This window comes from Mya arenaria, chromosome 7 (assembly GCF_026914265.1).
Source record: "Mya arenaria isolate MELC-2E11 chromosome 7, ASM2691426v1".
Taxonomy (NCBI): Eukaryota; Metazoa; Mollusca; class Bivalvia; order Myida; family Myidae; genus Mya; species Mya arenaria.
Genome location: NC_069128.1, coordinates 51,615,696 through 51,642,434, shown reverse-complemented (window position 1 = coordinate 51,642,434; position 26,739 = coordinate 51,615,696). Strand labels below are relative to the sequence as shown.

At 36.2% G+C, this 26,739-nt stretch overlaps 1 protein-coding gene across 1 annotated transcript in view; it reads right to left on the bottom strand.

The window, feature by feature from the left end:
* Positions 1-25,396, bottom strand: part of LOC128240719 (WW domain-containing adapter protein with coiled-coil-like) — a 36,016-nt gene extending 10,620 nt beyond the window's left edge. The window contains exons 1-8 of the mRNA XM_052957504.1: positions 25,091-25,396; positions 24,894-24,927; positions 23,351-23,501; positions 20,296-20,429; positions 17,446-17,573; positions 16,475-16,539; positions 14,764-15,069; positions 724-870 (exon numbers count right to left, since the gene is read on the bottom strand). Of these exons, the coding sequence (XP_052813464.1) occupies positions 724-870; positions 14,764-15,069; positions 16,475-16,539; positions 17,446-17,573; positions 20,296-20,429; positions 23,351-23,501; positions 24,894-24,927; positions 25,091-25,131 (1,006 nt within the window). The 5' untranslated portion in view covers positions 25,132-25,396. The remainder of the gene's footprint in view (positions 1-723; positions 871-14,763; positions 15,070-16,474; positions 16,540-17,445; positions 17,574-20,295; positions 20,430-23,350; positions 23,502-24,893; positions 24,928-25,090) is intronic.
* Between the last annotated feature and the right edge of the window lie 1,343 nt (positions 25,397-26,739).

Sequence of the window (26,739 nt, the reverse complement as noted above, 5' to 3'; positions counted from 1 at the left end):
GGTTAAACCCTATTAAATTCATACCACGGTTACACCCTATTAAATTCATACCTTGGTTAAACCCTATTAAATTCATACCTTGGTTACACCCTATTAAATTCATACCACGGTTACACCCAATTAAATTCATACCTTGGTTAAACCCTATTAAATTCATACCTTGGTTAAACCCTATTAAATTCATACCATGGTTAAACCCTATTAAATTCATACCACGGTTACACCCTATTAAATTCATACCACGGTTAAACCCTATTAAATTCATACCTTGGTTACACCCTATTAAATTCATACCACGGTTACACCCAATTAAATTCATACCTTGGTTACACCCTATTAAATTCATACCTTGGTTAAACCCTATTAAATTCATACCTTGGTTACACCCTATTAAAATCATACCTTGGTTAAACCCTATTAAATTCATACCTTGGTTACACCCTATTAAATTCATACCACGGTTACACCCAATTAAATTCATACCTTGGTTACACCCTATTAAATTCATACCTTGGTTAAACCCTATTAAATTCATACCTTGGTTAAACCCTATTAAATTCATACCTTGGTTAAACCCTATTAAATTCATACCACGTTTAAACCCTATTAAATTCATACCACGGTTAAACCCTATTAAATTCATACCACGGTTAAACCCTATTAAATTCATACCACGGTTAAACCCTAGTTCATCCATACCTTGGTTGAAGCCTATATTCCTACCTTGGTTGATGGGTTCCTGGCTGTTGAGCTCTGAGAGAATGTTGATGCCGAGTAAGTTGATGTTGTTGGGGGTGAGGTGTGGGTGGGGAGTGCTCGCAGACATGTGGCTCGTCGGCGTGCTACCCGGCGAATCCATCTCATCACAGTCTGAAAATACATAATCACAACCTGAAAACAACACTGATTTTAAAGGAATACAGTAGAGGACATAAAGGTCAAGCTAAATACCAAATTCCCTAGGATTTAATTTGGTAGAAGGTCTCTAGTGAAAAAATTTGGTATTCAAATATTGCCTAGAAATAAACAAGAATAATATAAAAGAAAAAATACAAGAATATGACGTTTTTCATTTTTTAAGAATACATTAAAGGGACTGTGTCACAGATTGGCACCAAAAATTATTTTTTTCTGTAATGAATCTCAGGACAATTATCTAATAAAATGTGTAACGCTTTGAAATTATAATTGTAAAAAAAAGTACCAAAATGTAAAAAAAATTGTAGACCAACGTCTTACTCACTGCGCTACAAAGGCATATCCTTAGGCCAAAAAAAAAAATATGTCTGGTTCAGGAAACCCGACCGACCCTATTTTTTACCCGCCGACCCTAAACTTTTTTTTCGAAATCGCGGCCGAAAACCGCTATACTGCGTATTGAAAATTTTCTTTTCTGTAGTTATTGCTCTTTGGGTTAATAGAGCGCGTTTATATCGATCTTTGGGTTAATAGAGCGCACAACAATGGCGGCGCCCATGGCGTGTTCACCAGCCACTTTGATGGCCATAAAACTCCAAATATGTGAACATGGAGCAGAGCGGCAGGTCATGAAAGCTTGAAAACTTATATAAAGTAAAAAGTACCAGCCCCTTTAAGTAAAAGTATCAGAAGATTTTCAGTGAATGTCATTAAATATATATCAGTGAAAAAATTGCCATGTCATTGAATGTACGCATTTTGTACTTTAATAATTGTGTTTGGGAAATATATCAACAGTCAATTAATAATATTAAACTCACAAAGTATTGGATAATACTTTTGTTGCTCTTCTAACCTGGACCCCTAGGTCCTCACTAGCTATACTAAGTGCACTAAGGTTGCCTAGCTAATGCCTTATATGATTTTGTGCAACACCACTCACAATGTGCATTTGTTACAATGACAGAATTCACAAAAGAGATGTATTAAAGTGACTTATCTTTACAAGATATTTTAAACAAAATTGTCGACAGAAATCTTTAAAATATGGAATTTTTATAAAATACTAGGTTGTACATGAATCTCTATTGTGAACTCTTTGTGCAGGTTAGCATTTTACAGAGGGTGACTAAAAGGCATAGGGTACATAAACAGCAAGCATAGAAAAGGAAAATAATGTGAATAAACAAAGATGATACATGGTTAGATAGATTAGATAGATTTATTCGACATAAAAATTGCATATAACATGACAAATACAAATTTAAACATGTATAAACATATATAACATTTATGTCAAGGATAACACAAAAAAGAGTTAAAATAAAACCTTATTTCCATTGTGGTCCTTACAGATAATACAGGGTTGAAATGCTCTGTTATTATGTGGTTAAATGACTGCATTTAAACAAGCACACATCACAATACCACATGCTGGGAGTTACAAAGTGATCTGACTGCTCTGTGCATCGTCTACACATAGACAACATACGTCCAAAAAAAAAAAAAAAAAAAAAAAAAAAAAAAATGGAAAAAATGCCTACCCTCCTAATTTTTTGGGACAACGTTTCCTGAACCAGACATATTTTTTTTTTTGGCCTAATCGGGTGACATAATTAAGCTATACACCTACCTCAGTAATATCACGTGATAACACTGACTAGCCAATCATGCATAAGGAATTAATTCTACCTGGTAGACATACCCAGTAATCTTTTTTAATGAAAAAATACGAAATAACTGCTAAACTTAAATCAATAGTAAACTATGTGGTACTTCAGTTAGTAAGTTTTAATGCATTGTACACATCGATGTCAAGTTTATGTCAGTTTTCAACAATTTTCTTCTTTTTTTCGCTATTTTATCATACGTGAGACAGCCCCCTTTAAACAACACAGTTTTATTGATTTTGATAATAATATTGGTATTATATTCAATTTTAGTATAGATAATCATTAATTTGGCCCCAAATTGGTAAAAAAAATAACACTGAAATATCTTAAGATGTGGTATGAATTATACTGTAACTCTTGAATAAAGATTATTCAAAATTAAATGAATGTTGCCCTTACATTTCATTTTAAAAGTTTGTTTAAAATTTTCTCCCTATTTTGTGTCAAAATTCTGCTGTCCTGGTTATAAAGAATAAAAAATCATCACAATCAAACAAAACATCATGTGCAATATGCTATCACTAGATTCCAGTAATTACTTATGTTAATGTGACTGTCTTTATGACACAATAACATATTAACACTTCATTTCATTCAATCAAAAATCCCTTTTTCTGGAAAAATTCTCCTTTGAAGGGCTTGGCCTCATACCCCTAAAGTTGACCCAGACAAGAACCATAGTTTTTAAAGTTTTGTCAAACACTGTCTACCTAACTTAAATCATTAGACAGATAATACAAATTAAATTAAACTTGACCCAGATTACAAATAGACAATTCACAAACACTATGACCAAGTTTCAGTAAGACTAAGTGTGGCCTCTTGGTTGACGGCTGATGTCAAGGTACGTCAACATTTGGCCTCATCAATAACTTTCGAACAAACAGCTATCACCTATGTACAGTGTGCATCATTAACAGCAGCCTGATCGCCCGTGGCGACGAAAAAATGACCCGGGCTACGAAAAAATCTAAAAAATCTAAAATCTCAGCATATTAAACGTAATTTAACCAATGACAATTAAAAAAAGGCTTGGTGGGGGACCAGAGGGTGAAGCTTCCCAGAAGCTCCTGGATTTTCAGTTTAAAATGGTCTAGAACTCATACGCTGATCAGTTTTCATCAAGCATTTTTGCTATTTACATGGTATAGAATTTCATTTGCTGACAAGTAGTGATGGGCCGATGATCGATTATAATCGAAAATTGATCGGAAAGCTTCAAAATCGGCGATAATCGATTGTAAATTATCATAATCGATTATCGCGGAACATCATACAAATTTATCAAGGGAGGTTACTCAGTATTCATTTACGATTTTTTTTATCTTGCCGACATTTCCGCTCATTTTTCTTTGGGTACAATTCGTAAGAATGGCAGACGACAATGACGATATGCTGTACAATTATCCGGGTGGGAAAGCAAAATCTAAAGTCTGGCTCTTTTTTGCATTTAGAAAAATCAAACCAGGACCTCCAACCAAAGAAAACCTTGACACAAGCAAGGCGTATTGTTGCCTTTGCAAAAAGGCTTACGCAAAATAGGTATACAGTAACTAGATCACAGGTGATGAGCAAGAAGAGATGTAGAATGAACCCATATCTCATTGACCAGACAATATTTCTAAACAAACATTTACTGGTAGATTCATACTGGTGACTTTGAAATTTCTGATGTATACATTTCAGTTTAATGTTTTTTTCTTTTTAACTTAAAAATATAAAAAAAATATGTTTGATGTTTGTTAGTTTCCTGAAAAATGAATACGTAAGTTCTATTGTTTGGTTTATATATTCAATTCAGCTTACATAGACGAAGTGATACCCATTACCTTCAAGTATATCACTAGCAACCACTGCTCTATAATATCCGATTATAGCCGATGTCTAATCGGTTGATGGTCTCCGATTGTAACCGATTATCGATTGTAAAACTCAACCGATTGCCCATCACTACTGACAAGTTTCGTAATGATCAAGCACTTTTACTACTGAACTTTACTGTTGTTGTCTGACACTGACTTCACATTTTTCTTTAAATGCTACATTAGTTTTTTTCATGAACTTATGGTACCATGTTTATGCTACATACACCTGTATCTTCTTTAGGTTCAGATTCCCTAAAATATATGTGTTGTTTCAAATAATTCTGATTTAGCACTATATTACATGCCTGTTGATATATTCAAAATATATATATCCGCGACTTCCTAGGGCTGTAACGATTCATCGGTGCATCGTGAAATCGCGATTCGGTACTCAACGATATACTGTATCGTATCGCATTATAAAAAATCAAGTGTATCGCGTATCGTTACATTCGTTACCTAGACTTAAGATTTGTATGCTTAAAACACTTTGCAAACATCTTTGCACGATCCGGTCAATTTGTTAACTTTCATTTTTAACTGTCGAAACAGCGAAAGCCACTTCAGCCGCATTTTCGCAAACAGCATGTAGAGCTAGCAAAATACGTTACAACTAGTTATCTTACATATCAAAGTACACCGTGTTTATTTTTCAAACTAAAATGAACCAAAAATGAAAATAAAGTTATTAAAAAATTTGCAATTTATTTTTTATTTTTAAATTTGATTTACAAAAGATATGAAAACAACTGGAATCTGCGAGCTAGCTGTATGTGAAAATGCTGCTGAAGTGGCTTTCGTTTTGACAGTTTTCAGTCGTCTGCAAAGTCAAGAATGGCGGAAATACTACCGGTAGTAAAGAGAAACCCTATAGAAATGGCAAAATGTAAGTCCAAAGCTTGGGAGAACTTTGGTTTTGCAAAGTAATACAATAAACTAGTTATTTGTAAATTGTGTCTGGCCAAATTAAGTGCAAGGGTATACATTAACTGCAATCAGGCATGTTAATTTCGTCGCCATTCCGGTCTACTCAAAGGACATTTTGTTGTCTGGAAAAAAGAACTAATGCACCGGTTGGTGCTGGAAAAATATCTAGTTGTGAAATTTAGCAAATGGCATAAACTTCGGACAAATTTTTCCTGGATACCGGATTTTTTTGGCAAGTGATTTTTTTTTGCAATAAAATATTTTGAGTCGGTGGCAAATAAATTGAGTCGGTCGGGTAACCAGAAACAAACCTATTTTTTGTTTAGGCCCAAGGACGCTGCAATATGATTGGTTTGTTTAGTAATGCTCTTGTTTAGTAATGCTCGCGTTCATTGGCTATCAGTAATAACGATGATCACTAAACATATCGGACACCATGGCACAGTATAAAAATTTACTGTATGTAGGATTTGATTGGACTACAGGATCAATCTTACGAAATAGATAACGACGAACCCCCCCCCCCCCCTCAAAATCTCCGATTTACATTGATCTCATAAATGGTCCTAGCGGCCACAAATCCGCGGAAAATTCACATCCCTAAAGTTATCAAAATTTTATTCACATTCGTTAAATATATAATGTTTAAACTAAACAAAAGGATTTAGCTCTGTAGGGTGTAAACAGGTAAGTGCATTTCATGTTGGGATTTACTGGCTTTGGGAAGGGTGGCTCCTCTCAACGTTGAGATTTACTTTTACACCATTCATAGCTAAACTAACCTGCTATATATTTTAGTCCAACTATAAAAACTATTTCACATGGTAGTGAGTTGAAATGTTTATACTGACACCTGGACGTACCCGGTGAAATGTGTTGAACGCGAACTCCTTTGAGTGCGATGTCCTTGTACATGAAAAACGTATCACAGAAATCATTTGAACACATATAATTATTAAATGCAATCAAGTATTTTACTGAACACTCATTCATTCAGATAGTAGCCTATCAAGTAGGAAAAAAGACCTCTATATTCCATGATAACGGCAAAAATATCGCTAGCTTCACCTTCACATTGGCTGTTGTCACCTGCATGCGCACGTATTTGAAAGACGAGATAGCCGCATAAGAAGCTGGAGGAGTTGGCGTTAAGACATGCTAATATTCTTAGACAGAATAATATGTTTTTCATGTAAACTTACAATCAAAACTTAAATGCGAATTGGCATTCTTGATTTCTTATACTCGATTGCAATGTCAGGGTGAGGAATCAAGTGACTTCAAGGGGGTTCTCACTTGGGTCACAACGGGTCAAAACTGATGTGAACAGACAACAAACTGATGTTAAGTTCTAAATAAAAATTTTGACAGAAAAGATATGAAAATATTTCTCAGTCTAAATAAGACTATTTTTTGCTTCTACACAGGGTGCATTATTTTAAATTTGCTTGTATTTAAGATGCAATCCTTGGCCAAAATTTCAACTTGACGGAATTTTGAAGAACGATGCAAGGCGTTCACTGTGAAATTTTCGCCAAGATTGCATCGTTAAATTAAAAACGAAGTACCCCCATCAATAAACTCATCATTGTTTAATTTGAAAACAATTACAACAAGAGCTGTCACAGTATGTGACGAATGCCCCCGAATGTGACATTGACCAACGAACAAGGTCAGTACATGAAAAGTTGATCTTGCCTTTACGTGTCAAATACATATGGCAAGTTATTTTAAATTGCCTCTGAACATAAAAAATACCACCCATACTTGACAACCTATACTGTTATGTCCTTATATTCAGAATTCCCTTGTAAATAAACACTTAGTGTATCTTTCACCTTAGAGGTAGGGACATGGGTCTTGCATGCGACACGTCGTCTTCGTATGTGGAACACATGTAGCAAGTGATTTTAAAATCTGTCCATACAAGGGAAAGTAACAGCCCGGACACGACAACCTATACTCTATGTCCTTATATGCAGCACTCCATTGTGAATAAACACTTAGTGTGACCTTGACCTTTGAGGTAGGGACACGGGTCTTGCATGCGACACGTCGTCTTCGTATGTGGAACACATGTGGCAAGTTATTTTAAAATCTGTCCATACAAGGGAAAGTTACAGCCCGGACACGACAACCTATACTCTATGTCCTTATATGCAGCACTCCAGTGTGAATAAACACTAAGTGTGACCTTGACCTTTGAGGTAGGGACACGGGTTTTGCACGCGACATGTCGTCTTGGCATGTAGAACACATTTGGCAAGTTATTTTAAAATCTGTCCATACAAAGGAAAGTTACAGCCCGGACATGACAACCTATCCTCTATGTTCTTATATGCAGCACTCCATTGTGAATAAACACTTGTTCTTATATGCAGCACTCCATTGCGAATAAACACTAAGTGTGACCTTAACCTTTGAGGTAGGGACCCGGGTCTTGCACGCAACACGTCGTCTTGGTATGTAGAACACATGTGGCAAGTGATTTTAAAATCTGTCCATACAAGAGAAAGTAACAGCCCGGACACGACAACCTATACTCTATGTCCTTATATGCAGCACTCCATTGTGAATAAACACTAAGTGTGACACACTTCGTTCCTTTCTTTTTTATTTTGTTTAATTTATTTGATAATTTTTACTACCGTAATTATTTATAAAAATAATTTATTTCGCGTACCTAATTTTCGGACACCCAAAGGACATCAATCGTAACTTTTACACTTAAATCAAGTTTCACAGATGAAGATTATCTATCTATCTATCTACCTAACCGTATAAACCACTGTGACAAGTTAATTAGTAAATACCCATCCTAAACCATGTACTGCATGTGGAAAGAGAAAGTGTGAAATATTTATTGGAGGATTGAATAAACAACAAGGGCAATCAAGGGATTAAGAAAACAAAGACATGACAATTTTGTAAAACGATCTGCCAATAAACTTTAAAAGTTGTACCACACTTCAGGGTTCGAATTTAGCACTCGCACACTCGCAAAATGCGAGCCAAAATTGAAATATGCGAGTTGAATTTAAAGACACTCGCAAAAATTTGCGAGTTAAAAATTTGCAGAAAATATGCAATCCTCGAAATAGATATGATCATAATCGATGATCAATTCCTGCACAATAGATATAAAACTAATTTTAGAAATGCCTACTTTCGTTTTCCCATAATCACGCAGAAATTGATGACGTAGATTAACGTAATGCGCACAGACAGGTACTTGTTACTATGTGGCAGGTACTCGTTACTATGTATTTTTGTAGACTGATCTTTCGTTTCCATTACCAGGAAGGCCCATCAGGCCCGAAAAGCCGTAAAGGCCTGGTGGAAACCCTGTTGTAAATAAATATGTTTAACCCAAGTTTTTTCTAATACTATTCATGAAGTATTATATCCTTTAATTATAATATATGAAGAAATTCCCAATTTTGCCAGAAACAAGACAAAAACTCATATTAAACAAGAGATATTTGTCAAACATTATGCTCCCCCCTGAGCACCATGTTGTCAGGATTATTTAGACAAATGAATGAAATATGCATGGAACTCAAAAAAGAAGTTTGAGGGCCATGGGTGCAGGCAGTGTCAAGTTATCACACAAACAAGCTTTTTGTGTTCAAGGTCACTGCAGTAAGCAAATCGAAATTAGCCAAAGCCCACAAGCCCTGCACAGGTAAAATGTCTTTCGAGCTTGCTCAAATTCTGAATTTTATATAGCAGGGCTTGTTCAAGAATTTGATGCCAAGCAATAGTATGATAATTTGCGCTTGTTGATCCAAAAGTCTAATTTCGATGACTGTCACTGTGACCTTGACTTTTGACCTGATGACCCCTTACATTAAGAGGTCATCTACAGGTCAGGCCCAACTCCCTAGTCAAGTTTGACAGCCATGGGTGCAGGCATTGTCGAGTTATCACTCAAACAACATTTTCCCATTCAAGGTCACTGTGACATTGACCTTTGACCTAATGAATCCAAAAATGTGTATGGGTCATCTACTGGTCAGGCCCAGCCTTCACATCATGTTTGATGATCATAGGTCCAGGCATTGTTGAGATATCACTGGGAGAAGCTTTGTTAACTTTTTCGTGTTAAAGGTCAATGTGACCTTGACCTTTGACCTGATGAAACCCAAAATCAACAGGGGTCTTCTACTGGTCCGGCCCCTACTTCATGTCAAGTTTGATGACCATAGCCGAGTTCCCAATCACATAAAATATTACGTAAATCACGCAAAACAAATATAAATCACTCATACATTTTTCACCCGGTACGAGATCGCGCGCATCCAAAAATCAGGGGGGCGAATATCAATTTTGTTGGAATTCCACACCGCGTTCTCAAAATAGACATGACAAATACTATCTAGTCCCATCAATTGGCTAAACTGCAGATTCTGCTCGGTGAGCTCATTACAATGTAGACGGGTTATAACTTTTTACGCCTGGCAAAATGAATGATAAGCAGCGAAACATTGTAACCAATCTACACACAAGAATTCTGTCTGCATCCAAAATGTTGATGCAATCGAAACTGACGGCATTTGGTTTAGGAGAAAACAAATCCAAATCATCAAGTAATCCGAACAATCAACCTGTGCAAACTTCAGGCGATGAAACAACATGGGACAAACGTGGATGAAGTCATCCAAAGGGCAGTTCAGAAATGTAATCTATAGACAATAGACTTTGATTGTCAGGGATTGATATAGTTCAATGTTAAGTTGTTACTTCAATACAAAACTAACAATTTGTTATAATGTAACTTTTCAATAAAAAATTAAAGTATTTATCTATTTCATACCCCCTAAAATTGCATTTTACCCCTAATTTTTGTACCCAGCGGGTAAGTTTACCTTTGGAAAAATTGTAAGTGGGAACTCTGCATAGGACCTAAAAAAAATACCTACGGAATTGGCGCCGACCCTATCGTTTTTATAGTGTGTGAAAAAAAAATGAAAAACTAAAAAAAAAAAAAATTGCTTTTCAATATGTAGTTTAAACCTTAAATGCTTATACAGAAGATGACTTTATCACCATTCTCCAATGATGAAAATGATATTCTTATATAAAGCCTAATAATAAAAAATAAAAAAAAAGCTAACCTACCCTACCTATTTTTGAAAAGGATGTAACCCTAACCAAACATTTTCTTTTTTAGGCCTAGGTCCAGGAATTGTAGAGTTTGCCTTCAAGGTCACTGTGACCTTGACCTTTGACCTCCAAAATAAATATGGTGCAGGCATTGTTGGGTTATCACTTGGACAACCTTTTATCATTCAAGGTCAAAGTGAACTTGACTTTTGGCCCGATGAGCCCCAAAATCAATAGGGGTCATCTACTGGTCAGGCCGAACCTTAAAGTAAAGTTTGCTCGGCAAATAACTAAATAACAAAATGCAGAGGTCTCTGTTTATTCCCTGCTTGTTTCCGGAATATGATTGGCCAATCACAGAAAGTTTCAGTTGTACTTCTTTATATTTCAATATGGAAGCACATGATAAAATAAGTCATAATGTTAAAAAGTTTACACCTGGTTGTTAATCATATTGTTCAAGTAACAAAGTTCTGAACAATTGGTCCAATCAGGGTTCGAATTTAGACTCGCATACTCGCAAAATGCGAGCGACATTTGGAAATTGCGAGTGACTTTTATTCAAGCTCGCAAAATTCTGCGAGTGGCTTTTTCTAGACCACAAAATGTTAAACGGAAAGTAGAATAAACATGAACTTAATTCCGATATGTAGTCGAGTGTAAACAGCCTATAAGTGGCATGTTTACACTACCGGTATAAAGAAGACAGTACGGAGTCACGCTCTAGTAGGTTTTCAAAAATAGAACAAATACGGAAAAGGCCGAGTTTTATCTCGAATCTTTCCGGGATGCTCCAAGGCGTGCATAATACAAAGTAAATACGAATGACGTAATTATCACCTAGCTCAATCATTGGCTAAATTTAGCGCTTTTGCGCACTATATATAAACCCCATCATCCTTTAAATACATTTCCGCGCAACTGTCAAAATGAATAGACTTCGTTGATCGATATATTTCATGGTCCAAAGTATCCACGCTACATTTACTGTTGCTTTTTTATTTTAAATTTATTATTTTATTGTTTTTAATACTTATAGACTTCATGAAATCTGTAGAGTGCTTGTCGAATGGGTATTAAATTACCCGATGGCGAGGGTAAATGTACAAAGTGAACAATGTCAAATTATTGGACAGCTTTGTTATCAAAAAGCTGCCAGCATCAGACGAGTCTTTCCATACCCCCCAAATAGAATAAGACATCAACAAGTTCGAGTAGTCGAGTCACTCAAGATTGATACTTTTCAATATTCATAATATGTCTTAGGTGTTAATTTCTACTTTAATTAGACAATATTATAAGGGAATAAAGCAAATAATAAAATTGCAAGTTGATTTGTCATTTTGCGAGTTGCCTCAAAATGTACACACAAAATTTTGCGAGTGCTCCTCAAAGTTAAATTCGAACCCTGCCAATGGTCCAATATGTTGAAAATTAATGCTACATAAATTTTCTACATTCTGGGCCATTCTGATGGCACTTTAGAACACATTTTAAAAAAAAAATTATACAAAAATTGCACCCAATGATCACTTAATAGTTGTATAATTATGTGTATGGTTTAGATAGACTGGGTAGAGTGTTGCCAAAAAATGTTAAATGACCACATTTAATTGTTCGCACCAGAAAATGAAGACTCTTACGAGACTGCCATTACACTACGTACCGCGTAATAACAAAGCAATGTACTGTGAGTGTACACCAATACTGGCCTCTTTTTGCTTTTCCAGTTGAATAGGGCAGGGCTCGACATTAACCACTGCCCGATTGCCCGGGGCAAGTAATTTTTGCAGGCGGACAGTAGTTTTTAGAATCTACCTGCCCGATCGGGCAGTAACAAAAAAAACTTGTCATAGTGGCAACTTTTCTGGTTAAAAATAGTAGTCCGTAATCTCCTTCTTGGAGAGTATTTATCAAACCGAAACTAATGCACTCATTGGTTTTTGACTCGAAAAATCGGGTCAAACGGAGCTCCTCTGACATTTTCATTCGAAACTACGATGGCGAAGACTGCAGAATATTTTCCGATAGAGCTCGAGTAATTCCGTCTAGATCCGTTGGCCAATCGCGTGAGCTGCACCAAATCCATATAGCTAGCATTCCAGTTAATGCCCTCACAATGTACATGAAACGTCAAATGATGTTTTGACAGTCGACGCTGTCAAGTTTTTTTAATGTTTCAAACGAAAAAAGGCTAAGTCATCCGAGAAAAAGATCAGCTATAAAAAGAAACGAAAATGACGCTGGGTCGAGTCTTGGGGAAACAATTTTCCTGGACTCAGACACAGCGAGAATGGTCATTTTGGCTATTTTTCGGACTGCTCCAATTTTCGGATGCTCGGTTTTTGGAACTTTACGATTTCACTTTACATTGCGATAAATTGTAATTTACTTCAAAATAAATGTAAGATTACAAGGCTAAGATAATAAGAGGTTGACTGTTGGTTCTTATAATTCAATTTTATTTCATCCTTAATAATTTGAATGTATGTGCTATTAGTTACAAATTTCATGACAACTGATTTATTTCAAATACAGCAAGCCCTGATGTGCAGGTTGAATCTGGAAATGGGTTCTGATGTGAAGTATAACAACAAAATGAGCCCCCAAAAATTGGGCAAGTAAAAAATCCATTCGGGCAAGTGAAAATGGCTAGGTGGTTGCCCGAAGGGCAACCAAGTATTAGAATAAGCGTCAAGTCCTGTAGGGCATGAAATATTTTTAGTGATACTCATATTTATAATAAATATGACAAACATAAATTTTGAGTGATAACCCCTCATATATACATACTGAATAATGCATTTATGGAAAATATCAATTACTGATAACAAGATTGTAACCGTGTATTTAATAGCTGAAAAAATATTAAATGACTGGTAGGTCCTAAAAGATTTATCGAGATCAACTATCGTCTCATAAGGCAGAAATACTGTGTTTTATACACCTTACTTTCAAATAAAAAATGGTATCCTTCATAAGAACCATTGTTTTCCATATTTATTTGGGAAGATTGTTTTCCAAACTGATAATTTTCCTAGAACTAAAAGAGAATGTTTAAGAAAAATGTGATATTGTTTTTTCCTGAAAGAAGTCATAAATTCTTCCACACAAAAAGCAGTTTACCTGAACGTGTACTACAATTGTCTCTGGCAACATGGGTATGAAGTTTTCTTTATTTCATTTTTCGACTTAATGCTAAGACTAGTTTTTGAAAGATGCCCTGGCAATTTTATACACACTGATTCAGCGAGTTTTTGGGTGAATAAACAGTTTTGATCAGTTTCACAAGGTCATAAGAGGTAAGGACCTTGCAGTACATGTGCATATGTTCTCTTGACAAAATGTGTTCCATTTTTCATTTGAATATCAAACATTCTTAGTAATGGCAGAGTGTTTGCACAATGCTACATCGCTGACACCAAAAATATCAAAACAAAGGTTAGTGAAATGTCCTGAATCAGGGATGTGATTGACCGGGCAGCTGAAGGGCTGAAACATTTTCGGCCATGGGCTTATGGGGCTCTTTGGGTGAAAAGCGCACAGCTGTAGAAGAAAAAATGGCTTTTAGAAGCTCTTTTGAGGGCTCTCCTGACTTTAAATTTGAAGCAAACTGGAATATTAACTTAAACAACTGAAAGCAACCAAATAAATTTTTTCAGGTAAAATAAATAAATAAAATAACGGGTTCTCATTGTATATTCTGATTTGCTGACATTCAATAACTCCGCCTCCTGGCGATGTTTCACTAATTGGCTCTTCCTAATTATCGGATTAGAAGATGGCCGTTTAAGAATACACAGGTCGGCTGCTAATTACACACAATAAGCTGTCATAAATTATGACACGTACAAGGCATATGGGAAGAAAGGGCAGTTCAGCATATTTTAAGCAGTCAATGGTGCACAGCATATGAAAACGTCTGGTCTCATTAAAAGAGGCGTACAAGGCTATTAAAAGGAATTTTCAAAACACCCGCGGTCAAATTCTGGGACATTTATGGCGATTTTCCGGACGTATAATACGTCTACGTCCACTTATTGGCCATTCGATCCGCGGAATTCCGCAAACAAATCACATCCCTGTGAATTTGTTTCATCAAAAAACAAACATGCTCGATATGAAAGCAAATAAGAACAAAATTGTCTACTTACCACTGGTTATAAATCCAATACTGTGTAAAATCCAAGTAAATCCATGTATGATGTGTATATCCACCAAACCCCCGCCCCCTCATACCCCCACCCCCACCCATACATCCAATACCAACTCACCATTTTTAGAAGTCTGTCTTGATCCCCCTGTCCGTGCCCCCTCACTGTCCCGCCTTGGTCGACTAGAAGACTTTGAGTTCGAGTAATCACACACAATGCCTTCGTCTGTCCGTCTCTGCAAGTCTTTGTGCTCGAACTGTTTATTTGCACGATTTTCTGCTTGTAATTTTGACTGACTCTGTTGCAGTTTTTCAAACAAGTACATTTTATCTGGTTTAGGGTTACCATCAACGACAAGGTGTTTGAGGTCACCGAGGTGTTTCTCTCGTTTCTCCAGTCCTCCACTTGAATGCCGACGCTTGTCCTCTGTAATGTATGCGAGAATAACAGGGATGATGCAGAAAATGATTTTTTCTAAACAATGTTAGCTTAAGGACTGACTGCTATTTATTGAGGATTAATTTATTAAAATCATCAGACTTGAGACTGCAATTCCAAGATGCATGCGTGTTAATTACTGTCAGGGCTTTTTTACCAATTTTGGAGAAAACATCGTAGTCCTTTTTGTCGGAGAAAAAAACATGTTTTTTTTAGTTTTGTGGAAAAATATTCAGAGTACATTTTTAAAAAATTTGGGAACAAAGGGATTAAATATCAATGAAGCAGTAAATATATCACTCAGAAACATCATTTAATGAGTTGTGAGATACTCATTATATAAAACTAGAGCTGTCACAGGAGTGACGAATACCCCCAAATGCCGCCTGGACACAGGAATGGCAAACCATTCCTTTGAAAAGAGGCCATATCTCCAAGGTTACTGCACACTGCATGTTCTTTTATCATGCATGTATGGTTTTATTTAAATCTGTTGAGTAATTTAGAAGTCACACTGCTGACAAGAAAAACTAGCCTTTCATGAGTTATCGTCCGGAAACCGTTTTTCTACTTTTAGTAACAGTGACCTTGACCTTGGCCCCACCAGCCCAAATATCGAACTTGACCTGTATCTTCTGATGTTACACCTGTGTACCAAAAATTGTTCAAATCCGTCTAGCCTTTCATGAGTTATCGTCCGGAAACCGTTTTTCTATTTTTAGTAACAGTGACCTTGACCATGGCCCCACCAGCCCCAATATCGAACTTGACCTGTATCTTCTGATGTTACACCTGTGTACCAAAAATTGTTCAAATCCATCTAGCTTTTCATGAGTTATCGTCCGGAAACCATGAAAACCGACAGACCGACTGACAGACAGACCGACCGACAAGCTCACTCCTGTATACCCCCTCAAACTTCGTTTGTGGGGGTATAATAAAATGGGTGAATTTCAGTGCCTATTTTAGGGGAAAAAACAGCGTCTGGCTCTTGGAGAAGTAGCCAAGTATCAGCTACAGTGATGGGTAAAAATGTCAGGCAAAATAAAATTTCATTTTTCTCTTACATAATGGTTAGGAAAGTCTTTCACACACAGAGCATCCATTCAGATGCTAAATGCTTTTAGTTGACAAATGGGTAGAACTAGTATTTAACTTTTGGCCGGGGGTCCAGGGACCCACCTAAGCTCCAGGGTCTAAGAATATAAAAGCCTAGGGTTGCCTTTAAAAATATCTGTTATAGTATATTTTACTCTGTTTGCATATAAAACATAAAAATATGCGGACAATTCTCACCCCTACATGCTGCCAAAAATTTATCACTCAAATAAAGACATTCAATTTTATGAAGTCTTTGACAATAATGATTTGTAAATCAAGAAGTTTTTATTACCTTTGTTGTGTTTGTCATTACTTGATCTTGAGTCAATTGAATGTCGGTCTGGTCGTGTGGCAGCTCTGAAAAAAGGTAAGTGCCTACTAGTTAAATAGGGCAGGGCAGGTTTTATAGCAAAACATGCATCTTTTCATTTTGGCATTTTTTTAAAGTGTAAATGCTTAACGGGACACTCTTATTCAAAATCAATACATACTCTTGAATAACAAACATATATTTTGAGTGATAAACCCTAAACTACTTACTAAATAATGCATTTATGCAAAATATTAATTACTGATAACAATATTGTAACCGTGTATTTAATAGCTGAAAAAGCAAAAATGATTGGTGAATGCTAAAAGATATACTGCAGTGCACATTTCTTTCAAATTAAACTCAGTATCCTTCATAAGCACCATTGTTTTGACATTTATTCATCCTTGGTATATTAAAACAATTGTATTAAATGTGTTAAATCTTACTTGGGAGTAATAGTGCATCTTTAAAGCATTTATTCAACCTAATGGAAGATTAACAAACATTTACTGAACTCATGCACTAGTGTTAAACAGTCTATGTGAATGTCAGAAATCAAGATAACAGAATGAAACACTATTCCAAGTCTAACTTAATAACACCTTATACCTTAAACATGACCTTGGACCTATTGACCCCAAAACCTATATGGGTCGTATTCTGAACATGGCCAATGAGCAAACCAAGTTTCAAGACTATACATAAAAGCATTCAAAAGTTATAGATCGGTGACATAAGTGTGACGCTGATTTCGACAAAGAACAAGGTAATCCCTGCATACTCCATGCCTTGCAGAAAACATAAAAGTGTGCTAGCTTGTTCAAAATCTTCATTGTACATACCAGGGCCACGAGTGCAGCATTTGATTTAAAAATTTTCCATCCAAAATGTTAATTTTGATGTTCGGATAACAGTCTCCCGGTCCCAAATTAATATTCCCTTTGACTTACGTATCACTCCAGTCTCTGGGTTTCTCCCACTGTGAGACCTCTGTCTTGAGGTTGTAGTAATACTTTTTCCCCGAGGAGCTGAGGTGTTCTGACCAGTCCCCACACACTCGAATCGCTGACTTCTGGGCCTGTAAACAGCAAAGGACAAAACTGATTTTTCATGAGACTCATTGTTTTGCTCATTTAGGCCACACCAAATTAATGTTTAGTTCCTCGGATTTTTGCCAAAAAAATTTGGAGCGAACGAGCGAAAAAAAAATAAAAAATTTTTTTTTGTCAGATTTCATAAAAACAGAAGCGAGCTAAGAGCGAAAAATATTTTTCCTTATATTCAATATAAATAAGAAAGATTGTTCAAAATAATTGCCCTTAAACCCAATGCCATCTTGAACTGAACCTCTAATGGACATTGGGAAAATGTCGTAATACATACTATTTATTCATCCCTGTTTAGTACAAACATTATATGGATAAATCTTATTTCTTATATAATTAAAACGTACTTTAATATGACGATCATTCATAATAATAAATAACCCTGCTTATAGTAAAAAGTTTGAAACGACTTATATAAATCTACCTGAATCAGTTTAACATCATATGCAACTGTATTTAGAAATAACTTAGGATTGATTTGGGATTTGTAAAAAATGATCACTTACACAGGCATCATCAAACATCAGACTCCATATAACATAGACTAAATTTTGTTTTTATTATCACAGGAAATGCAATGACATGTGCTTATTAAAACAAAAAGAACAAGGGTATTTTTCAGAGTACTTTTTTTGGTTATTTAGATGTTTTTATGCACCAGCCAATTGTATATGCCCCCCACCCCCTAAGTCTGGAATAGCGGGGACTTTGACTTCCGGTCTCTCAAAACCCAGGTAAAATACCCGACCTGCAGACACACTGCTGGTAAAATCCCTGCCAGATGGCCCTGCAACCCCGAATACCTATGTGAGGCCCATTCCCAATTATTTTCAATATGAAGACAAAACCACATTCACTAGGTATTGCGGGGCCACCTGAAAGGTAAAAACACAGCCCATTGCCTCTGCTGTCCCCGGTATACCCCTGGAACAAGGGCGAGGGGTGGGCGGGGCAGTGGTTACAATTGACAAGTGCATTACAATCCCGGATTATGCTGCAAATAAAAACAAAATATAAGGTGATAAACTTAGGCTTACTTATGTTGAGGTATATCCAGACCATTGTTTATATCGCTATTTGTGAAAAGATATTTGTTCAAAACTGTTGTTTTGTCAGAATTTGATCAAAAATGAGCTTGATACATCAATTTGAACCAAACAATGACTCATGTTCCAGTTAAGTTGACCTGTCCGATTTCCATTCAAAACGAGTCACTAATTACGCAATATAATCGCTACCAGTCTTAGATACACATGCTTTATTGCATAATGATTGCTTTAAATAATGATCTTTTAGTGCATAAGACGATCAACAATGACTTCAAGCATGCTTAAAACATATTTATTTTCAAAAATAAGATTTAATTTCCAAACATCGAGCCACATTGTTTATACCGGAAGCCGCCATTTTGATTGAATTTATTGAACCCATGCTAAACCGATCGATATACAGTATAAAAACACTACGCATCGGTAACTTCACTTTACAAAAACACGAAAACTAGCGTAGAAAAATTATACTTGATTATTTTTAGCCTTTAATAAATTATTACCTGAAAAAATCTGCTTGGCGATCAAAATGCAGGTGCGGGCGCACAAAAAAATTAAAAATATTTTTTTTACATTTTCAAAAAAATAGGAGTGGTAAATCCGTGGAACGAAATATCAATTTGGTGTGGCCTTAATATATATACAAAACTTTCCTGATGCCCATAATTCATTAACATGTGAATAAGAATGATGCATTTCATGAAATATGTTGTGTGCATAAATCTATTCCTTAGACTCCTCAGTCAGAATTTCAGGGCTGATGGTTATATGTAAATTGCAAGTCCTATGGATGCATTCATGAGGATGTGACAAGTTTCATTGCATTTTCCTTTTATAGGGCCTGTCAAACACGACCGATGTACCTCCCCTGGACTAATTCAGAGTGCGCAATAAACATCCTTGAGAGAATCACAAAAAAACGCACAATTAGCCTAAGCAATACGGATGTAGTCTCCCACATAAACATAGATAAGTCTGGTAGCTGAAGTAGTCCATCGGCAGATTTCTTATACAGGGATGTGATTGACCTGGCAGCTGGGGGACTGAAACCATTTCGGCCATGGGTTCTTGGGGCACTTTTGGGGTCAAAAGCACACTGTCGTAGATGAAAAACTGGCTTTTTAGAAGCTCTTTTGAGGGTTCTTCTGACTTTAAATTTGAAGCAAACTGGGACACTAGTATCTTTTTTAATCAGCTATAAAAACATTTTTTTTTGGGGGGGGGGGGGGGGGGGGGGTCCCTAGGGCCCCATTTGATCCATGGAATTCCGCGAATCCGCGGACAAATCACATCCCTGTTATAGCATGTTCAAAAGTTTATTCAACTATGGTACACAATGAGGCCAACAGAGAGCCGCCAATCAATTACAGATGACATTAAAGTAAAACTGCTGTTGCTTGCTCCAACATAACTTTTCAGGCATGTTCAGAAATTGATAGTATCGCCTGCCATTGCTCATCTTTTTCACCGATGTTCTGACGATGTACTACCATTCTTAGAGATACGATACTGTTGAACCGTCATACTATTACTGATAAAAAATGCCAAAATTTGTGCGAGCCAAATCAGCTTGGTGTGACATGCCCTTATCAAAGTCACAGAGCAACATGATTGCCAGGAAATGAATGATCTTGCTGCTACAAACCTCGTTCTTGTTGTCCTTGACGTTGCTTGATCCCCTGTTCTTGTCCTGGTTGCCATGGTGAGTAGAGCTGCTATGGTTACTGCCACTTCCATTACCAGTGTGGTTAGTTCTGCGGCTAGGTGAGCCATCAGTACCTGAAACAGGGAAGGCAGGTTATACTCTGATCATCAAGAGGATCATTTCATAGTCATTGAAATGAAGACTCGAATTAACAAGCCTAGTTGCTTGGGATTTTTTTTTTTTCAAGATGTCCTGTTCTGACATAAAATTCGAGTTGAGCAAGCTCCAAAATAATTTTTCCAGTGCAAGGCTAGTTTTAATTTCGACCAATGACTTAAATCAAAATGACACCAAAGGGTGCCGAATGTCACAGTATTCGAAGTTATCCATTGGATTATGCATATAAGATGTGCGAATACATACTAATAAATAATAATCCCTTTATTGACAATCTTAATGTTACAACAAGCCTCATGACAATAAATTAGTTTTAAAGAGACATACTTCAAAAATGCATTCCAATTATGAACAGCAGTCTCGATTTTAATTGAAACTGTCAAGTTATTCCCAACAATGATAACACTAGCAATGTGTTCAGCCTCCAAAACCAGCTTAAGCACTAGATTAAGCTGTATTCCGTCTTAAAAAATACCTATGATACCTTGAATGGTCCTGAAGACCAAGACAACAATGCTGATGAAGTATTTTTAATGCATTATCAAGTTTAACTCATACGACTTTAACAATCAAAATCAAAAGAAAACATACAATTTGTGTACAGATAAAACATTATTGGTGATAATTTGGCACTTTTTTAATTGGGGATTATGTGGCCACGAAGCAAATGATTAAAAAAAAAACTTTTGTAAAGACTATTATTTTTTTATCTGTACAGAAATCATACACTTTCTGCCTTGTTTTGATCCTTAAATCAATGCTTGCAAAGGCACAATTCTAAAGCATGTCCTACACAAATCACACTTTTTTATTTGATCATTTAAATCATTGCTTGAAGGCTCAATTCTTAAGAAAGTCCAAAACTAATCACACTTTGCTTGATTTGATCATCAAATCAATGCTTGTCAAGGCACAATTCTAAAGAATGTCCTTCACCAGTGCTCCAGCCAGGACTTGAAAAGGGCAGAATGGAGTTTTGAAAAGGGCAAGCTACATGAGTCGTATAGGGGCGATAGGGGGTGGTTGTGAGAGGGGTGCAGCCCTGTCACAAGGGGGGTTTTGGGGGGTCCACCATATAATTTGTTTTGTTTTCATACTCAATTTAAATCATTTTCCATGATTTTCAGACTCTAACAAAATGGGTTGTTTTTCTCTCAAAATTTAGAAGGGTGTGTTTGAATATCAAAATTAAAATTTGTCTTTTTGTTTGTGTTAGTATGATTGTACTTTTCTGAAGTCTTCTTTCGTGCGATGTCACATACTTCTCCTAAATATCATGTAAAATGAAGAAAAAAACAAAGACAGTTAAACATTTGAAGCAATCAAATAAATAAATGCACAAAAAATGTAGGGGACGAATCTTAGTTTGGTACGATCGGGATTGGGTACGAATGTTATATTCAGCCTGGCTGTTATTTAATTGTCTTTTGTAAAATAATGTTTAATATGCTGATGTTTTAGAATAAAATAACAATAAAAATCACTGCCCTTGCTTAAAAAAATAACTTACAAAACATAGAACATTGATAAAATAACTCGGAAAATCGTTCAGACAAAATAGCGGTTTCGGCGAATTTTGACATGATCGTAGACATGATAGGTAAACGCTGCATAAGGAATCAACATATTTTTATGGGTGACAAAGACATTTTCATCATGAATATTTAACAAATAAACTTTCAAAACATTTACTGAAAAGTGATGTATTTGCAGGGGTCGACACTAACCATTTTTCCATGGGATCTAGAAGGGACACCAACATTTGAAATCAGGTGTCCCTTCATGAAATTAGGAGTCCCTTCCATTTTTTTCATTACTTAACCTATTTTAATAATAAATCTAGCAGGCACATTCAGTGTCTTTTAAACACCATATTATACATGTTTTCAACAGCATGTAATGACAAGTTAATAGTACAGTGTCAGACATATGAACCTCTGGCGATGGCAAGAGGAAGATATGGGTCTCCTAGTCAGTAGATTGGGTTCAAAAGCGGTAGAATGTCTAAGTCCCTTTTGTTTTCAGTCAAAAGCAAAGATGGATACAGTGTAAACAAAAACTTGATGGTTGGTACTATTTTTAGATTTTCGTAAAATACGCATTAAATAAGTCATGGTTCAAGGTCTTGTCATATGTCAGTGCTTTTGATTAAGAAACAGTTGGACTATTACATCTGGCTTGTGAAAACTCAAGTTTATATTAAGTAGAGCTGCTGATCAATCAATCAGACTGCCCAACAGGTGTAGTACATACTGGAAGAGCAGACGACCGAAAAATTGTGCATGTTAATTTTTGCGCCAAAATGTCGTAAAATTTTATACATTGATTGCATTAATAAAACTTTGGGAATTTTATTTCTATGTTGTTTCGATCAAAGCATAAAGCAAAAAATGTTGAATAGGAGGATTCCGGTATTTGTGCCGTAAATGTTAGTGTAACAACTCGAAGGTCGCATCATTAAGTCATCAAGGTTAGTAGTGTTGGCATGTTTTTTGGGCGGTTCTGATACATAAGCAAACTAATTCAACATAATTATTGTACCGATAATAACAGTCTGTCACCTCTGACCTTGTTGATAATGTAAACAACAAAACGGAAGTGTTAACCCGCATGCGCACTGTGAAATGACCTGTTTATTTATAGATTCATGACGTAACAAAATGTCAGCCACACTTTCGCTTTAGTGTGTGCAATGTAGTAATAATAATATCATTTTTGCATGCACTTTTAAGAAATTTAGGGCGACCTAAATTTATGTAATAAATAAAAGAAACACTATTTATTTATTGATGTTTAGCTTTTCACAAATTACACTTTGTAATGTTTTGATCATCAAATCAATGCTTGTGTCAAGGAATAATTCTAACGCATGTCCTACCTCTATCATATTTTTCCTTAGTCCTTTCAATGTAGGAAGACTTGTTGCTGTATCTGGGACTATTGCGTGATGCAGGGCTGTTTCTGCTAGGTGAGCGGTCATACCGGTCACTGTGGTTCCCATAGGTCGCCTTTGATGGGTACTGACTGCTCTGGTAACATAGACAAAGACAAAGTTTAAAGACACAATAATTGTTTTTCTTTGTCAAATAATTAAGATCTTGTCCAGCCTAAATAGGAAATACAATTATCAAACAACATTAGAATACTGTATACTGAACATTTAACTCACAAAGCCTAACACTACAGAAAATTCTGCCATGCTCGTTCAATATGTGTACAGTTATTAAGAACTGATGGGTACAACAAACACCGATTTAAAGTACCTTAAATGTCTGTGACAAAAAGCAAAGACAGCTTACTTGGTGACTAGTTGCAAATCAGTTGTACAAGCAGTTGCCAGGTATACTAAAATTGTCCAATTAAGGAATATTTTTCACAGATGCCTGGCAACTGTCGATAACAGTGCAGCGATTGACAGGCAATATCAACTAGTTTTATATTATTTGTTGATGTTTGTGTAGGGCCCAACAATCGTCAACCTCATGTCCAAACAGGCTTGAAAATGAGCCGTCTACATAAAATTTGTGTATACCACTTTAACAAGCTGAGCCTCTAGACATGGATTTCTTTTAATATTCCTACAAAGCTCAAGATGTTGTAGCCAATTAATCAACAGGGTTTAGATAGTGACAACAGAATACAGACCACAACTCTGGATATATATACCCTCTTTAAAAGGCTACATGTCACTAAATTTCCACTTTGGCTTTAGCTGCTGGAATAGACCAGTCAGTCGCCAGTTGTCATTCAAACAATCAGTTGACCAGTTGACCAATAACTAGATTATATTGTATCAATAAATAAAAGCACATGGTTGCTTTTCCCAATGGATTAACTGAAGATCCTTGCCAAGTGATCTCGACAAGTTGCATAATTGCTTTGGCGAATGGTCCATTGATGTTTCAACAGATGAAAATCACCGAAAACTAATAACCTTGAACAGTTCAACAACTCCATTTGACAACCTCTTACATGTCACATCCAACATGTGACCAATGGTTATTTCAAGTGGTGGCGGTTGAAGTACTTAGAATGATGTTAAAGCAGGTGTTTAAAGTAACAATATCTGGCCTGTTTCAATCTTCTCGGAAAGGTATATTTGTTGAACCACTGAAACTATGTTGATTCTAATTTTCAAAGAAAATGCATACACTTTCTTCATAAAGCAATAAGTTTGATGAAGCTTAAATGATCAGATCAAGATTGATATCTTGTTCGTTCACGGGCAAGGGAAACTTTTAGCCATATTGCAGCCATATGAATTACTTCAAGGGCTTGTAAGTGAACAAATGTTATAAAATGATATCTGACTATACAATCCGTTAGTTTATAACAGTAAATACAGCTTTACGGCACTCAATCATCAAAATATTAATGTGAACCCGTTGTCCCGATACTCCGCAACCCGACAGTGTGTATACCTGGTATGACTGGGCATCTCTCTTGTCTGCATACCTGTAATGACACAAATTAATTCTACACATAATTTCTCCGAAAGATCAATAGAGCTAATGGAGTGTAAATAGCATGGCAAGTCATACCAATATTTTCAGTTTTGACAACGAAAATGGCGGCTTATTGCTTCAATAATATTGGGACTTTTTGCACGATATCTTACCCATCATCAATTCTTGGGAGTTTCCTTGCATGCATTACCATTAATGCATCAAAGTGTGAGTAACGGAACGCAAAAAATGCGCAAATGGATGGGGCAATGGACTACAATTTCGGGTTTTGCTACTGGATCAATTTTAGTTCTGTCGACGCCATTTTACATCCGGGCAACGTACGCGTTCGGAAACGTTCGTATGTCTCCCGTCAATATTTTTTCTCTCCAAAAGATAAAATCAGGACTTAAAATACTTGTTATCCTTGAGAAATATTAATTGAACTTTAAATTTGGACTCAGTTCTACTTTTGTTATTGTTTAAAAAAATAATTATAAAAATTAAGGTCAGCCTCTGTGCTAAAAATAGAAGTACTAAGATGAAGTATGTACGCAAACAATGCAATTATTCGTGTATTTGTCGGATTTCCGTTATCGATATTTGGTGAAAACCAGTTTCATAAAACTGTTAAATCGCACACGGATAGCGATACGTGCTAAGATAAATATTAAATTTACGTGGGACAAATAACAAATCGTAATCCCAGATTTTACCAAGTAAGTGTTGAGAAAGCTTAACGTAATTTTAGACAGCCTGTCAAAGGTTTTATTTAAAAAACATTGGAAACTAGAACGACAAAATATGTACATTTTCTGTATCTGTATCTGTTCAGTTACGTAGAAGGACCACTTTTGGCATATTTCTACGGGGGGAGGGGTTCTAGTAGCGCTGTGGGAGAGCTTTCGACTGTAGATGCGCACACAACACTGTCTTCCAGGTGGTTCCAATTTACAAGTGTTTCCACAAAAAATGAATGTTTATACTGTTCAGTGTGAGCAAATGGAATGTTATATGAACGTGTGTTGTTTGAAACACGTCTATCTATTATATTAGAAGTTAAATAATCCGTGTATGCCTTTACTTTTATGCAGCGCTTATTTGATTGTTTAGTTAGGTAAAGATCAGGGTCTACTGCCGGCACCATACCCCCTGCTATCTTGTAGAGCATCACCAGTCTGTTGGATACACGGCGGTCCTTTAGGGGGCTAAGTTCCAGTGTGTTAAGCATTTCTGTCACACAGCCTTCTTCCTTGGTCTTGTAGTTGTTTAGGATGAAGCGTGCTCCTAGGCGTTGATTTTTTTCTAGTTTATCTATATTTTTCTTCAAGTACGGGTCCCATATAATTGAGCCATATTCTAATTGAGATCTTACGAGTGCAATAAAGGCAATTTTCCGGCATTCTAGTGGACAATGTTTCAAGTTACGGCGAAGGAATCCAAGTGTAGAGTTTGCCTTTTTGCAGATGATTGCTTTGTGGATAGACCATGTTAAGTCATTTGAAATAAGTAATCCAAGGTAATGGTTAGAGTCCACGAGAGTATTATCGAGTTCATAAAACTGGGATGATTTACTTTTGACACTTAGAATATAACATTTTTTAGCATTAAATTTCATGCCCCATGTGGAGGCCCACTTTTCTAGTTCCGATAAATCTTTTTGGAGTTTAATATGGTCTGAAGTGTTCTTTATCTGCCGATACAACAAACAATCATCCGCAAAGAGTCGAACCTGTGATTTGACGCTCAAGGGCAGGTCATTTATATGGCAGAGAAACATCAGCGGTCCTAGGACTGTTCCTTGTGGTACTCCTGAGTCTAC